Genomic DNA, 15,033 nt, shown 5'->3' on the forward strand with positions numbered 1-15,033 from the left:
CTAAACAAACTTGATACCACTTAATACGTTTCTGGGGGAACTCTGAATTTAACTCAGATGTTCTGCATTTGGTACAATGCTCACATAAATATACAGTTGAATAGTGGATGAAAAAAAATTACTGTAAGAGAATTTTAAGAAGCCCATCTCTTTCAAGGTTTGTTGGGTCATGCAGTGGCAGGCTGTGCATTTCACACCTAGGCCTTCAGTAGTGTCTTATCTGAACCAATTCAACTTTTAATACCATTATTATGACACCATGGCTTTGGAAACCATCAATATTATAGAAAAACGCAGTATAACAGAGCGCTGCATCACAGACAGGTATCTCATGCATCAAGAACGAATGCCATTATTAAAGCAAGAAACTCAATGAACACAATTCAACAAATCTACTTTCACTGCACCCACAGCTGCACCACCCACATACATCATATCTAGCAAAAGCATCAATATTATCCATTAAGCATCAAATATTATTCATAAAATGACCCTGGGTGTTCTGTGCATTTTTTTGTTTCTTTTTTCATGCAATACAATTTCTCTGGGAATTTGAAATCTTTTTGTACCAACTTAATGGGGAAAAAATCCTCACCTTGTCCTGCTTTTCTTGAAAAGTTCAGTTCATCTTGTACCTTTTGTAGACTTCTGGCCAAATCACCATCTGATTGGTTAAAGCAACCGCTTCAGGCAACATGGATGTGAATCTAACAAGAGCCCACAATGTTCATTTATGCTGGCCTACGGCAGTACGTGATGTGATAGCTGAAATCTGATGGGATAGAAAATTAAACCAAAACTTGCACTCAGGGGCATGAAGTAAAATAAAAAGAATGGACTATTGGGAATCATTTATTACATATTCATGGACAAAAATATATAAAAACATACAGTGAGGTAAATAAGTATTTGAACACCATGCTATTTTGCAAGTTCTTCCACTTAGAAATCATGGAGGGGTCTGAAATTGTCATCGTAGGTGCATGTCCACTGTGAGAGACATAATCTAAAAAAAAAAATCTAGAAATCACAATGTATGATTTTATAACTATTTGTATGATACAGCTGCAAATAAGTATTTGAACACCTGAGAAAGTCAATGTTAATATTTGGTACAGTAGCCTTTGTTTGCAAATACAGAGGTCAAACGTTTCCTGTAGTTTTTCACCAGGTTTGCACACAGTGCAGGAGGGATTTTGGCCCACTCCTCCACACAGATCTTCTCTAGATCAGTCAGGTTTCTGGCCTGTCGCTGAGAAACACGGAGTTTGAGCTCCCTCCAAAGATTCTCTATTGGGTTTAGGTCTGGAGACAGGCTAGGCCACGCCAGAACCTTAATATGCTTCTTACAGAGCCACTCCTTGGTTATCCTGGCTGTGTGCTTCGGGTCATTGTCAAGTTGGAAGACCCAGCCTAGACCCATCTACAATGCTCTAACTGTGGGAAGGAGGTTGTTCCCCAAAATCTCATAATACGTGGCCCCGGTCATCCTCTCCTTAATACAGTGCAGTCGCCCTGTCCCATGTGCAGAAAAACACCCCCAAAGCATGATGCTACCACCCCCATGCTTCACAGTAGGGGTGTTCTTGAGATGGTACTCATCATTCTTTTTCCTCCAAACACGTTAAGTGGAATTATGACCCAAAAGTTCTATTTTGGTCTCATCTGACCACATGACTTTCTCCCATGACTCCTCTGGATCATCCAAATGAGCATTGGCAAACTTAAGACGTGCCTGATTTCTCACCTTCCTTGGGATCATTGAGACCCCACGAGGTGAGATCTTGCATGGAGCCCCAGTCCGAGGGAGATTGACAGTCATGTTTAGCTTTTTCCATTTTCTAATGATTGCTCCAACAGTGGACCTTTTTTCACCAAGCTGCTTGGCAATTTCCCCGTAGCCCTTTCCAGCTTTGTGGAGGTGTACAATTTTGTCTCTAGTGTCTTTGGACAGCTCTTTGGTCTTGGCCATGTTAGTAGTTGGATTCTTACTGATTGTATGGGGTGGACAGGTGTCTTTAAGCAGCTAACGACCTCAAACAGGTGCATCTAATTTAGGATAATAAATGTAGTGGAGGTGGACATTTTAAAGGCAGACTAACAGGCCTTTAGGGTCAGAATTCTAACTGATAGACAGGTGTTCAAATACTTATTTGCAGATGTATCATACAAATAAATAGTTTAAAAATTATATATTGTGATTTCTGGATTTTTTTTTTTAGATTATGTCTCTCACAGTGGACATGCACCTACGATGACAATTTCAGACCCCTCTATTATTTCTAAGTGGGAGAACTTGCAAAATAGCAGGGTTTTCAAATACTTATTTTCCTCACTGTAAGTCAGTGATGCTGATAGAGATTAGGCCAGCAGAGAAGACTTTGCTGTCCCTGATGGCCTGCCTTTGATTTCTGTTCTGAGATGCTTTAACTGTACCCTTCTAGTATGCTTGCTCCATTTTGTCAATTCTTCTCTGATTTCTTTCACCTACATTTGTTTCCCTCTTTCAATCTACTGCTGGATTGTATGATGTATGCTTTTCACACAATTCTGTGTAAACTCTAGAGAAATTCCGGGAGATTAGCAATTTCTGAAAAACTCAGATCAGCCTGTTTTAAATTAAATGACCATGCCAGGCCACTGATATTTTATAAAATTAGAAATGTGAACACTTAATGACAATCTTGGGCTGTGTGTTGCTGCTTATGTTGATTGGCAAACACATGGCAACACATGGCAAACACATCTAGCCCAATAAATCTGACTTTCTATTAGATTTTGCACTGTGACTGAGGAGATTATTGCTCATTCAGTCACAAGAGCATCAAGGTGGCTGGGCATGGTTTTCAGGCTTGGTATGCAGTCAGCATTCCAATTCAACTAAAATGTGTGCAGGATATGGCTCTGCAGGCCACCTGAGTGCTTTCAAACCTGATTGGCAAATCATAGGTTTATGGACAAGGGAATTATCATGCTGGAACAAGTTTGGGCTCAGTCATAATGCTGCTTGGTACAATGACATCCTAGGCCTCAAAAATTGTGTTTAGGGGCTTGACCACATGGTCACGCTTTTGTGTACTTTTGCAATGAAGTCTTTATATACATGTATAGTGTTTGACTATATATCTGTTTATAGCATATGTTTAGCATTCAAAATAGCCACATCTTTGTATAATATATATTGTATAGTATATATATTGTGAGCAGGACTATTTTTTTTAAATCCTTCTTTCAGTTATTTTGTTGGAAACTCCCCATGGCATTTAAAAAAAAATATATTTGGTTCTGTTTCCCAAAGAAATGGAGGTCAACTACACAACACAATAACACTATAACAATGCAGCACTGTGCATTTGCAATAAATGTGTTTGAGAGAGAGAGTGTGTGTGTGTGTGTGTGTGTGTGTGTGTGTGTGTGTGTGTGTGTGTGTGTGTGTGTGTCAGTCCAGTCTCTTATTCAGAAATGTTATGAATTGTGTGATGAAACTGTTAATCAGTCTGGCTGTGAAGGCTTGAATGCTTCGGTAACTTTTTCCACTTCAACTTCCACTGTTCACTTAAACTACTAGAGGTTTTGCGAATGTAAATGTTTGTTATTTTTAGGGAGTAGAGACCCTTCCTTTAATGATGATCTTCTTAGCTGTTATCTCTATCTGCTGTAGGGCCTTGATGCAGTGGCAGTGATTCAGCTGCTCAGGATGTCCTTAACAGTTCCTCTGTAAAGAGGGTGAGTGGTGGGTGATTCCTCAGCCTTCTCTGGAAGTAGAGATGCTGCTGGGCTTTCTTGTTTACGGAGCTGGCATTGATGGGCCAGGTGAGGTTCTCTGCAGGTGAACACAAAGGAATTTGGTGTTATTGACAATTTCCACAGTTGATGTTCAGCAGAGAGTGGTCCCTCTATGTTTTCTGGAAGTCATCAACCATCTCTTTTGTCTGTATACATTCAGAGCAAAGTAAGAATGAGTGTTGAATGATGAATTCACTAATCCCACTACTCACACTCATATTCACATTCACTCACTATATTTTACTATATTTTCTGTTCTTAACAGAAAACTCAATGTGATATATTTTAAAGTTTTCCACCTATGCAGTCTTCAGCTGTTTAAACCAACCCAGTCATGTCCAATCAGAGGTTTCATTAAGAAAGAATGTGAGCATCACACAGAGATCCATGAGCGGCAGAGATGGTATCCTCCGTGGACCTATTGGTTCTATATGCAAACTGGAACTGGTCGTGAGAGGGAGAAAGAATGGATTTTATGTACTGCATGACCAGCTGCTTGAAGCATTTCATAATGATGCGTGCAACGGGCTTGTAGTCGTTGTGGCTGGAGGAGATGTTAAAGATGTCAGTTCTTATTAAAGTCCCCAGCAGTTCACAGAGTGCCTCAATTCGGTCGCTGTGGTTAGCAGTGGGGGGATGTAAACAGCGACGAGTAAAATCACTGTGATTGAGGTAGAAGGGTCGGCACTTGATAAACTTTACCAGCGGAGAAGAGTGTTTTGGCACCAAGCATAGTTGAAACAAACTCAAGTTTACCTCCCTCAACACAGACATGGTCAGCGTGGTTTCATGTTAGCCCAGATACCTGGATAGCAGGGTCTGGTATGTTGTCAAACACAGCATTCTCTCACCTCACGCTGCGCAGATCTTATAAGCTGTATGTGGTTCATTTTATTACCCAGTGATCTTACATTTGCTAGAATGAGGTATAGTATAATGGGTCTGTGTGGGCTAGCTGTTAGCCTAGCCCAGATGTCTCTGTGTTTGCCTTGCTTCTGCTTCCTCTCACAGCACTTTTGATGCCTCCTCTCTGGGTGAGGTGCAGCAGGCGAGGTCGGTGCTTTGGTCAGGATGCGGAATATGCCGAAGGGGCCCAAAGTTCCTCAAATACTGTGTTGTCCAAGATATGTTTTGTTGTCCTTGTTTCAATATCCAAAAGGAAATAGCGACAGTATCTTGCATGGGACAAAGATGACGGCGAAGTATGCGAACATGAACGTGAACAAATAGCACTTGAAAATTCACAATTAAACATTGATGTCGGAGAGAGAGGGAATGCTGCGTCTAATTACTGCATCATCTTGCATTCTGTTATGTGCATTCTTCTGCATAGAACATAGTCCACCTGTATGCACCTTCCCCCACTTTTATATGTCATCCTATGCTCCTCCTTCTAGTCAAAATAAGTATTCACCACTGCCATTTCCATCCTTTTTAGCAAAATCTACCACCAGCTGCCCTTCCACATTCCTCTCCTTAAATTCCTACATACCCATCACCACCTCATCACCTCTGTTTCCTTAACCAACATGCCCATTGAAGTCTGCCCCAATCACCAATATTTCTTTCTTAGGTACACTCTCCACCACTTCACCACTCCTTCCATCTTAGCGCTGTGTATACTTTCCGGATGTATATCTAAATGTACCTAAATCTCTATATATCTAAAATACATTGATCTGGTCGAGCCTGCAGTAGCTTCTTAAACCAAGTCCAGAGATGATTACACACTTTTTCTTATTGGATTTATACGTGTAAATAATTAGCACATGCAAATATGACATAAAACACTAGCCACTGTAGAAAATATTGTCCAAGAGCCCAAATAAAGCCCAGAGCATGAGTGTCAAGGTAAAACTTTGGATCAGGACTTTTTTCAGCTGTCAGAAGGAATAATGTCGAACAGGGCATATCAGACAAACCTATCAAGTATTAGAAAAATCCTGAAAGAAGGACAATAAGATCTCTTTTTAAAGTTTAGAACTGAGATACAGGTGTGCATGTCCTTGAATTTATTCAACATTATTAAAAAATTCAGGTAACACAAAGGGGTCACATAAATCTGAAAACAAGGATTATCCAATACATTATATAACAGAAACAGGCCAGGTGCAGGGCATACTCAGGTTTGAATTTGGAAGTTTTTGCACTGGTATATATAACAAACTTTATATAGTTTAGAAACCAGGAAGTAAAAAGATATAGTCCACTATCAAGGAGAGACTAAGACCTGTAATGTCTGGTAGGAGTAGTGCCCTTACCTAGTATGGCCATTGTGGTGTACATCATAATATTGGTTAACAGTAACGAAGTAAATGTAATTTTTTACTGTACTTGAGCTGCTTTATCCACATATCTGTACTTTACTAAAGTATTTCTACTTGATGAGACTTTTACTTTAACCTCACAACATTTCAAAGTTAAATATCTTACTTTTTACTCAAATGCACTTTTTTTGGTCAAGCACACCAGCAACGCAGAAAGCCAGGAAAGTCAGGATAGAGCGTGTGCTCTGTTTTGAACTTGTTTTTGAACTTGGTGGTATCTACTGAGCACAAACATAAAAATTAATAAATGATGGAAGAAACTTCTGACACCCATGGCGTTATTTGCGTGATTTTTTTTTTAAGTATTTGAAAAGAAGGTTTTGGGCTCCTTATAATTGTAATAGATATCAATCAGTGTTTGACTCATTAATATCATTCTATTAATAGATTAGTGTGCTAGGAGTGACAGAGTCTTTTTACATAAACTGAGTTGATTAAGCAAATGCCTTGTGACAAAAAGATAATTTTTGGCCATTATAGCTATAATAAATCATAGTATTTTTTGGGATATGTAAGTACATTTAAAGGCAAATACTTTTGTACTTTATTGAAAGTTTGAAGGGAGCACATTTACATTTTTTATGGGAGTAATAATTTACCTAATGTATCTCTATTTTAACTTAAGTAAATTGTTTGTGTACTTTGTTCACCACTGCATGATACTTGGATTAACTGTTGTACTAACAAGAACAGACCTATAAATCTGGGATTTTGCTAATGCAACCTTTGCTGTTTTTGTAGTTGGTGATGTCTGCTTTAATTGATGCTTTGAATATGAACAGCCCCGTGAAGACAAACATGATAGCAACACTAGGTGTGTTTACTCCTATAAACTCATACACAAAAAGGGTTAGTAGTGATGGGTCATGCCCTTGGACATAGCACATGATCGAAAGCTGACTGTGGGTTGTGATAGTTGGACCCAAATTAGGTTTTACAGTGGTTATGAATTGTATATTAAGTCAAGTTTATGTCTATAGCACTTTTTACAACAGACATTGTCTCAAAGCAGTTTTAGAGAATTTAAGAGTTATAGTGAACGGTGTGTATTTATCCCTGATAAGCAAACCTGTGGCAAGGAAAAACTCCCTTAGATGTTATGAGAAAGAAACCTTGAGAGGAACCAGACTCAAAAGGGGGACCCATCCTCGTTTGGGTGACATCAAGAGTGTGATTATAAATCTTTAAAACAATACAGAACACTGGAGAGTGAGAACTAACATAAGCACCGGAGTGTGAGATTATGAGTATCGAGACTCTCAGGTGAATTCTGTTTGCAGGGAAGTGTTAATACAAATGCAAGCAACATTTTTGTCAAAGGCATTTTCTCTTAGCTTTCAGTGGCCAGAAATGGCAAGTGGTAGCTCAGTGGTTAAGGTATAGGCATTTTGAGTAGAAGGTCATGAGGTTTAAATCTGAGCACTGCTAAGATGCAGCTCCTTGCCCTTAAACAAGGCCCTTAACACTACTCACTTGTACAAATAAATTAAATGTAAGTCAATCTTGATAAGGGTCTACCAAATATTGTACTTTTAAATATTCAGTAAAGTTCTTTCCTGGATTTAGACGCAGAAATTGCTTAATCCTCTCCTTTTTGTGTTTGAATCTTAGTCATGTATATGCCTTTACACTTCATCAGTCAGTAATAACAACAGCCCTGAAATTAATTTACACTGAGGTGCTGATTAACATTAAGGAGTTTTTTAGCTCACACTTTGTTCTGTTTCTGTCTCTCTGCAGTCCTCAGGCACCACTGTGATGGTGGACATTGCGGTGATGGGTGAAGCCCATGGACTAATCTCAGACCTCCTCGCTGACCCATCACTGCCTCCAAACACCTGCAGCTCATTGAGAGCTGTTAGTAAATTACTCAACACCCAACTCACCTTTCAGCCATTGCATCATCGCTCACGCATCAACCCTCTGCTGGTTTCCACCGATGGATACTCCTGCACTGATCTTGAGGAGGGTCTTGAGAAAAGTGATAAACTGACTATCCCTAAGGTAGGACCTCATTCTGTGCTTAAGTAAATGCAACATCTTGAAGTGGCTGAGCTGTAAATGTATCAGAGAATCTAAAATAATAATTTTTTTTTTTTTTGTAAATAATAGTTTCAGCTTGGTGGAAATAATGTTCCATTCATATATTGAAACTGGAAGTTTCGAGTGACAGGAAATGCAAAAGTGAAAAAAGCGATTTCTGTATCAATGGGGTATCAAGAATTCCGATACTTAAAAGATTTCACAAGAAAAACGCACATAAAGTAGAGCTTGACCAAACAGCTCTCAAGCTCTTGTCCCACGCTACAGTAAGATTAGCAAACAAAGATGTTTATTACACTAGGCTTATAAGTGTGTCACACAGCACTGAACACTGATATTAAACAGACCACTGCTAGTCATCCAGCTTCCCAGAGTTCTCTGACAGTTGAGCTTTTAAATCTAGGATGAATTAAAGGTGATGTTTTGGCAGTCAGAGTGAAGAAAAACATGTACAAGCCTGGTTCCCAAAGAAATGTTTTATCTGTCATCTCTGCAGCTGTGTCAACATGAACGTTTTGGAAGGAGACAGGGTGAACATTTGGAATAGGTGTATATGAGAACTATAGTAATGCTAACAAATTCAACAAAGTTCGCAAAGAGCAGAAGCTGTTTTCACATTCCAATTACAGAACTATGTGGCCTATATCCTGAAATGCAGGTGTCATTACAAACAAAGTATTTGTTAAACTGTTAAATGAAGAGTGGTTTCAGTCAATGGAATAATTTTATTATAACATAAAATCATCTCATTCTTAGTCAAAATTTTCACACTGTCTAGAATTCACATCAGTGTAGCAAACACCCACTCTGTGGACTCACTGATATCTCACAGTGTGAAAACTGTTTCAAATCAACACCTATCTGCAATGTTTGATGCAAGTCATATCTGCATCTAAAAAATGGTTCAACCCGTTGATTGGTGGCCTTTAGTGTAATGCAGTGATTTACTTTAAATCCAGAGAGGTATCATATGGAGTAGATACCAACAATTACAATGAATTCTAGTCCGTTGGGTGGCAAATAATCACAAGAGAGATGAGATACCAATCGAACGATAAACTAATGTATGTACAGTATGTCACAACAGTGAGTACATCCCTCACATTTCAGCAGCCATTTTATTATATGTTCTCAAGAGACAATACTATAGAAATGAAAATTGTATATACTTTAGAGTAGTAAAAGTGCAAGTTGTATAGCATAACAGATTTACTGTCCTCTAAAAATAAATCAACATACAACCATTATTGTCTTAATAACTGGCAAAAAAAATGAGTACACCCTAAGTGAACATGGCAAATCTGTGTCCAAAGTGGCAAAACCATTTTTATGTACTGTAGCACTACCTTAATTCTCCTGGGAATGGAAATCACCAGAGCTGCACAGGATGTTGTTAGGATCTGCTTCCACTCCTCCATAATGACACCACGGAGCAGCTGGATGTTAGACACATTGCGCTTCTCCACCTTCCACTTAAGGAGGCCCACAGGTGCTCAACAGGGTTCAGGTCTGGAGATATACTTGGCCACTTAATAATTTTCACCCTCAGCATTTTGAAATAGTACATGGAATCAATGTTTCCCTCAATGAATTGCAGCTCCCCAGTACCAGCAGCACTCATGCAGCCCCAGACCATGTTGCTACCACCACCATGATTGACTGTAGACAGACACAGTTTTTCTGGTACTTCTCAGCATGGCTGAGACATTCTGAGCTAAACACTTTTATTTTAGTCTCACCAGACCACAGGACATGGTTCCAGTAATTCATGCTATTGGGCAGGTTGTCTTCAGCAAAACGTTTGTGGGCTTTCTTGTGAGCCAGCTTCAGAAGAGGCTTCCTTCTGGGACACTTCAGACTTGTTGCAGTGTGTGGCGTATGGTGTGAGCGGACCTTTTGCTTCTGCAACCTTTAAAGCAATGCTGGCAGCACTCGTGTCTGTTTTTTTTATGTCAGCTCCTGACACATAGCACGAGGACTTGACTTCTTTGGTGGACCCTTGTGAGGTCTGTTCCGAGTGGAACCCGTCTTGGAAACCTCTGTATGACCCTGGCCACTTTACTGTATATAAGTTTTATGGTCTTACCAATCTTCTTATAGTCAAGCCCATCTTTGTGGTTGAGCACGAAGCAGCAGCAATTCTAATTCTCAAATCCTCAAAGAGTTTTTTGCCATGAGGTGCAATGTTAAAAAAAAATTCAAATTTAAATGGTCGGTATGAGAGAGTTGCACTTAAAGCACTAAATTTCAACTGTTCTAATACAAGATACACAAATATGATTGGTCCTGTCAAACAGAAAAAAGCATGAACATGATGAATAGAACATGTGGCTTTGCATGGTTACATGACATACAGCTGTTATTACTTAGGGTGTACTCACTTTTGTTGACAGCTATTTAGACAATAATGGCTGTATGTTGAGTTATAGAGGACAGAAAATCTGTACTGCTATACAAACTTCGCATTGAATTCCCTAAAGTATATACAAGTTTCATTTTTATATTATTTTCCCTTGAAAAGATATACCAAAGTAGTTGCTGAAATGTGTGTATACATACAGGAAATATACATTATAATGAATGTAAGTAATTTATTTACATTATTTGTGTAAAGCTGCTTCGAGACAATGTTCATTGTATACAAAATAAAAATGAATTGAAATTAATTTAGGTCTTTATATTAGTAGAAGTCATGAAATGCAGCATGAAATGTGTGGGTAAATCATCAGTGATATTCCAATGGGGTAGGGAAAAGTTATAATGTATATAAAATTAATGTTTTGCCTTTAATTTTATATTTACATAATAAAAAATATTAAATTTAACATAACAGTTAAACTTTCCTGCAATGACTGCAAATGTGATTCTCATTTGACATTCTTATTTTTCTGCATCCAGTGTAATCATTTTAATACATCTGCAAATAGACATCTGTCAAAGAGGAGTAGGAAGGCATTAAAAGAAGAATAAAATAACTTGTTGACAATTCTGTGTGTGTGTGTGTGTGTGTGTGTGTGTGTGTGTGTGTGTGTGTGTGTGTGTGTGTGTGTGTACAGTGCTTTCGGAAACCTTTTAGACACCCTACACTTTTTGATCAGTCGATCACAATCAATCAAATAGATTTTCCCTCCTCATTATTCTACTTTCAGTGCTCTGAAAACAGATTTCTAGAAATGTCTTTATTTATTTATTTATTTATTTATTTATTATTATTTTTTTTTCCCATATTAACTCAGCATGTATTCCAGAATAAATGCAAAGTGCTGTAAGTATTAATTTCTTACTGATCTTATACCAGTACTCAGATAAGCACCCCCTACTAGACAATCTAAATAAAAAAAATATATACTATAATATCTGCGTTATTATTGCATAATGATGATAATAAGAGTTGTCTGAAACTGGAGTGTAAGAATTGTAAAAAAAGCAATGTAAAAAAAATGCATAGAATAAATCCCAGACAGCATTTTATCAAACAAATAAACAAACAAAAAACAGTAAGCAAACAGAAAAACGATATTTCTTTGCAGTCATGTTTACTTTCATTTTTTAGTGATTTTAAAGCATTGACATTTAGGTCAATTAACAGATGCTCTGATGCCTGATTATAATATCATATTTTTACAACTGATCATATGAGGATTAAGGGCCTTACTCAAGGGCCCCAGCAACCCCCCGACCCCACCCTCACTTTATCATTCCTGCAGAGAACACTTATTGTTCATAATTATGCACAGGTGTTAGGATTCACCTCCTTAGGGTTTACCTCCTATGGCTTCACCCTCCATTCACAAACCAGGGCTTGACCACGTCCCCATTGCCACAGAATCCCACTGTCAATCACATACTGGGAATAAGTCTGGAAAATGTAAAAGTGGCTCATCACACAATGCAGCTTTTACCTGAGTAAAAGCTGGTTGGCATGACTCCATCCACTGGACTGGATCTGGTACTCCCTTTTAAATGAGATCCGGCGGAGGGCTGGCGGCATCCAAATAATTCTTAATCCTCAGGTAAAAGCCAGCTAGCACCAGTAACTCCTTTTTGGTCTTGCATCTTAGGTGGGCCTTGTCTTGGGGTTATACCAGCCCATGAGCCAAGTGGAAACCCAAATATTGTATTTCCACCTACTCAGTTGCACACTTTTTTGGGTTTGATATGAGTCCCATATGCCTTAAGGTTCTCAGAGACGCTCTCAGCTGTTGTAAATGCTGCTGTCATTTTTTTATATAAATAATTATGCCAGATAAATAGGTAGCGGAATACATATTTTGGGACTGAAGGATTTGCTTCACGTTTAAATTTTGCTGGGGCTCCAGACAACCCAAACAGAAATGTGATATACTGGTATAAGCCAAATGGAGTTGAAATTGCAGTTTTTTCATAAGACATAAGAGCAAGGGGGACTCCAATTTACTGCCAATATCCGTTGGTTAAATTCAGTGTTGAATGAAAGCAAGATGCCCCTAAGGAGTTGGTCAGTGCAAGGCATTGTCTATGCATCAACTTTACACATGTGTTGACTTTTCTAAAGTCCACGCTGAATCAGCTCAAACCATCTCCCTGGGGCACCAAGACCGCAGCAGGAGACCAGTCACTGTGAGATTCCTTGATTGCAACCATGTAAAGCATAGATGTGAGCACCTCCCAAAACACCTGTTTTTTGTGCTTGGAAAAGTACCACCCCTCTCTCATTGTGGCACTCAGCCAGAGGTGTTGAGGTTATGTGCCCAAGCAGAAGAAAAAACAGCAAAAAGCAATTCCTGTTGTAATTTTTAAACCTCCACACTTTGGGATGGCAAGCGGTGGTCTCCACAAGGGATCAGATTAGGTACAAATTCCCATAGCTGTGCACCACTATTATACACCCAGGACTGTCATTCTTGGGCAGATTCCTCAGTGTTACTTACCTCAAAGTGTAGGGTCTAACTCTCAGTTAAAAAATATACTGAGTTTCATTTTTAGGAAGGTTCCTCCCTCCAATTTACATGAACGGTATCTAGCACACCACATAACTTAAGACCATATAATAATTCAATTAAGAATAGAAGGGGCTCAAGCCACTTATTCCAATTATTTGCATCACTGTGAATTATATTTTGAGTGTTTGATTAAATTAAATGATTAAGTCTTCTGTCTGTGTATAAAAAAACAGTAGGTGGATCAGTTTAATGCCCAGTAATGTTTCAAGCTTGCACAGTGTATGTGACATTAATGCAGTGCCATTGTCAGTCAGGATCTCTTTTGGACTCCCGACATGAAAGAGTGTCTTTGCAACATATAACTTATTATTAATTATAAAAAAATACAAAAAGGAGAGGTCACCATTTGGCTCTGTTCATTGGCCATCATTAATTTCATTTGATCCAAGGCACGCTAGAGGGTTTCATCTCCAAGTAAAATTCACCAGATGGTGGGGTTTAGCATATTTCCCTCAATGAAAGCTGAAATATGGGCCAATTCATTCCCATGCTCTATATAACAGCTAAAATGTAATGCTTGAATGTTTGTTCCTCAGGCTCCCTGAAGATTAGGAGCAAGTCTGATGTTAGGAACTTTGACACATGTGTCAAGCAACTGCTTTGTAAGTTTGACTTGTTTCTTTCCTAGCACCGCCCCCGACGGAGTTTGCCTTCTGGGCCTCTTCGGCGAATTTCATCTTCCTGGACAACTACCACCTCTGCCACAGGGCTTCCTACCATTGAGCCAAGCCTGGTCAGACGAGACCATAGTTCCACCATCAAACCAGTTAATGACAATCCCTCTGGCAGGTATGACACTAAGCACAGTTTACAATTTATAATGTGTTATTTAGCAGGATGTGGTAAACTGGTGTAGTGTTGTTTCGGCAGAAAGACAATATGAGGCTGGAATTTATCAGTTAAATTTATGCCATTTGGCAGACGCCCTTATGCAAAATGACATATTTATCTTATACATACATCTGAGCAGTTTTCAGCAGGTGTAAGGGTCTTGAGCAGGTTTAAGGGTCTTGCTCAGGAGTAGCTTGATGTGGCTGGGATTTGAACTTGTGATCTTCAAATCCAAAGTCCATTGCCTTAACCATGTAGCTACTGTACCACCTCTACCTATGTTTACAGGACACATATAAAATGTCCAGTGCATTTACAGTACAATGCATGTTACACAACATTTCATTAACAGCAAGATGTTTCAGACAAAAGTCCTTTAACAAAATTCTCTGTTAAGGAGCTGTTGAACATACTGTGCATGTACCCACATGCAGTCTATTGCAGTTCTGTTACACTCCTCAGCAAAACAGATTCCTTAAATGTGAATATGACTTGATTCTTAAATTAACAAAATAAGAAAAGTTTAATCCTAATGGTATTTTTAGTCTAGGTCTAAATGTACCCCAATGAAATTAAACAATGTATGTACAAAGTAGCTCCTTTTAAAAAACAAAAATTACCCTAATATTCCTATCTCATGGTCTGCTCTCCTGGCTCAGGGTCATGACACCAGTTTCATTTGTGTTCTCTGCCCCTTATGTTCTGTTCTCAGAAGACATTGGAACCAGAGTGTCTTTTCCCAAGCACTGTGCAAATTCGGGCATCTCATTAAATTTGAATGGTTTGCCACTTCATGAAAGAATCAAAAGCATTGACTTTTCATTCCATATGCAGTATCTCACAAAAGTAAGTACACCCCACCTGTTATAGCAACCATTGTTGTATATCTCTTCAAAAGACAATACTATAGAAATTAAACTTGAATATATTTTAAAGTAGTCAATGTGCAGTTTGTATAGCAGTATAGATTTACTGTCCTGTAAAAATATACAGCCATTATTATCAAAATAGCTGTCAACAAAAGTAAGTGATAACAGCTGTACGTTGTGTAACCGTGCAAAGCC

At 38.7% G+C, this 15,033-nt stretch overlaps 1 protein-coding gene across 2 annotated transcripts in view; it reads left to right on the forward strand.

Moving 5' to 3' along the window:
- The window catches only part of pde3a (phosphodiesterase 3A, cGMP-inhibited), an 86,515-nt gene that overhangs the window by 41,217 nt on the left and 30,265 nt on the right, over window positions 1-15,033 (forward strand). For both annotated transcript variants that reach the window (XM_046873326.1, XM_046873327.1), the window contains 2 exons: window positions 7,854-8,117; window positions 13,767-13,927. In XM_046873326.1, the coding sequence (XP_046729282.1) occupies window positions 7,854-8,117; window positions 13,767-13,927 (425 nt within the window). The remainder of the gene's footprint in view (window positions 1-7,853; window positions 8,118-13,766; window positions 13,928-15,033) is intronic.

This window comes from Silurus meridionalis, chromosome 18 (assembly GCF_014805685.1).
Source record: "Silurus meridionalis isolate SWU-2019-XX chromosome 18, ASM1480568v1, whole genome shotgun sequence".
In the NCBI taxonomy this organism is placed as follows: Eukaryota; Metazoa; Chordata; class Actinopteri; order Siluriformes; family Siluridae; genus Silurus; species Silurus meridionalis.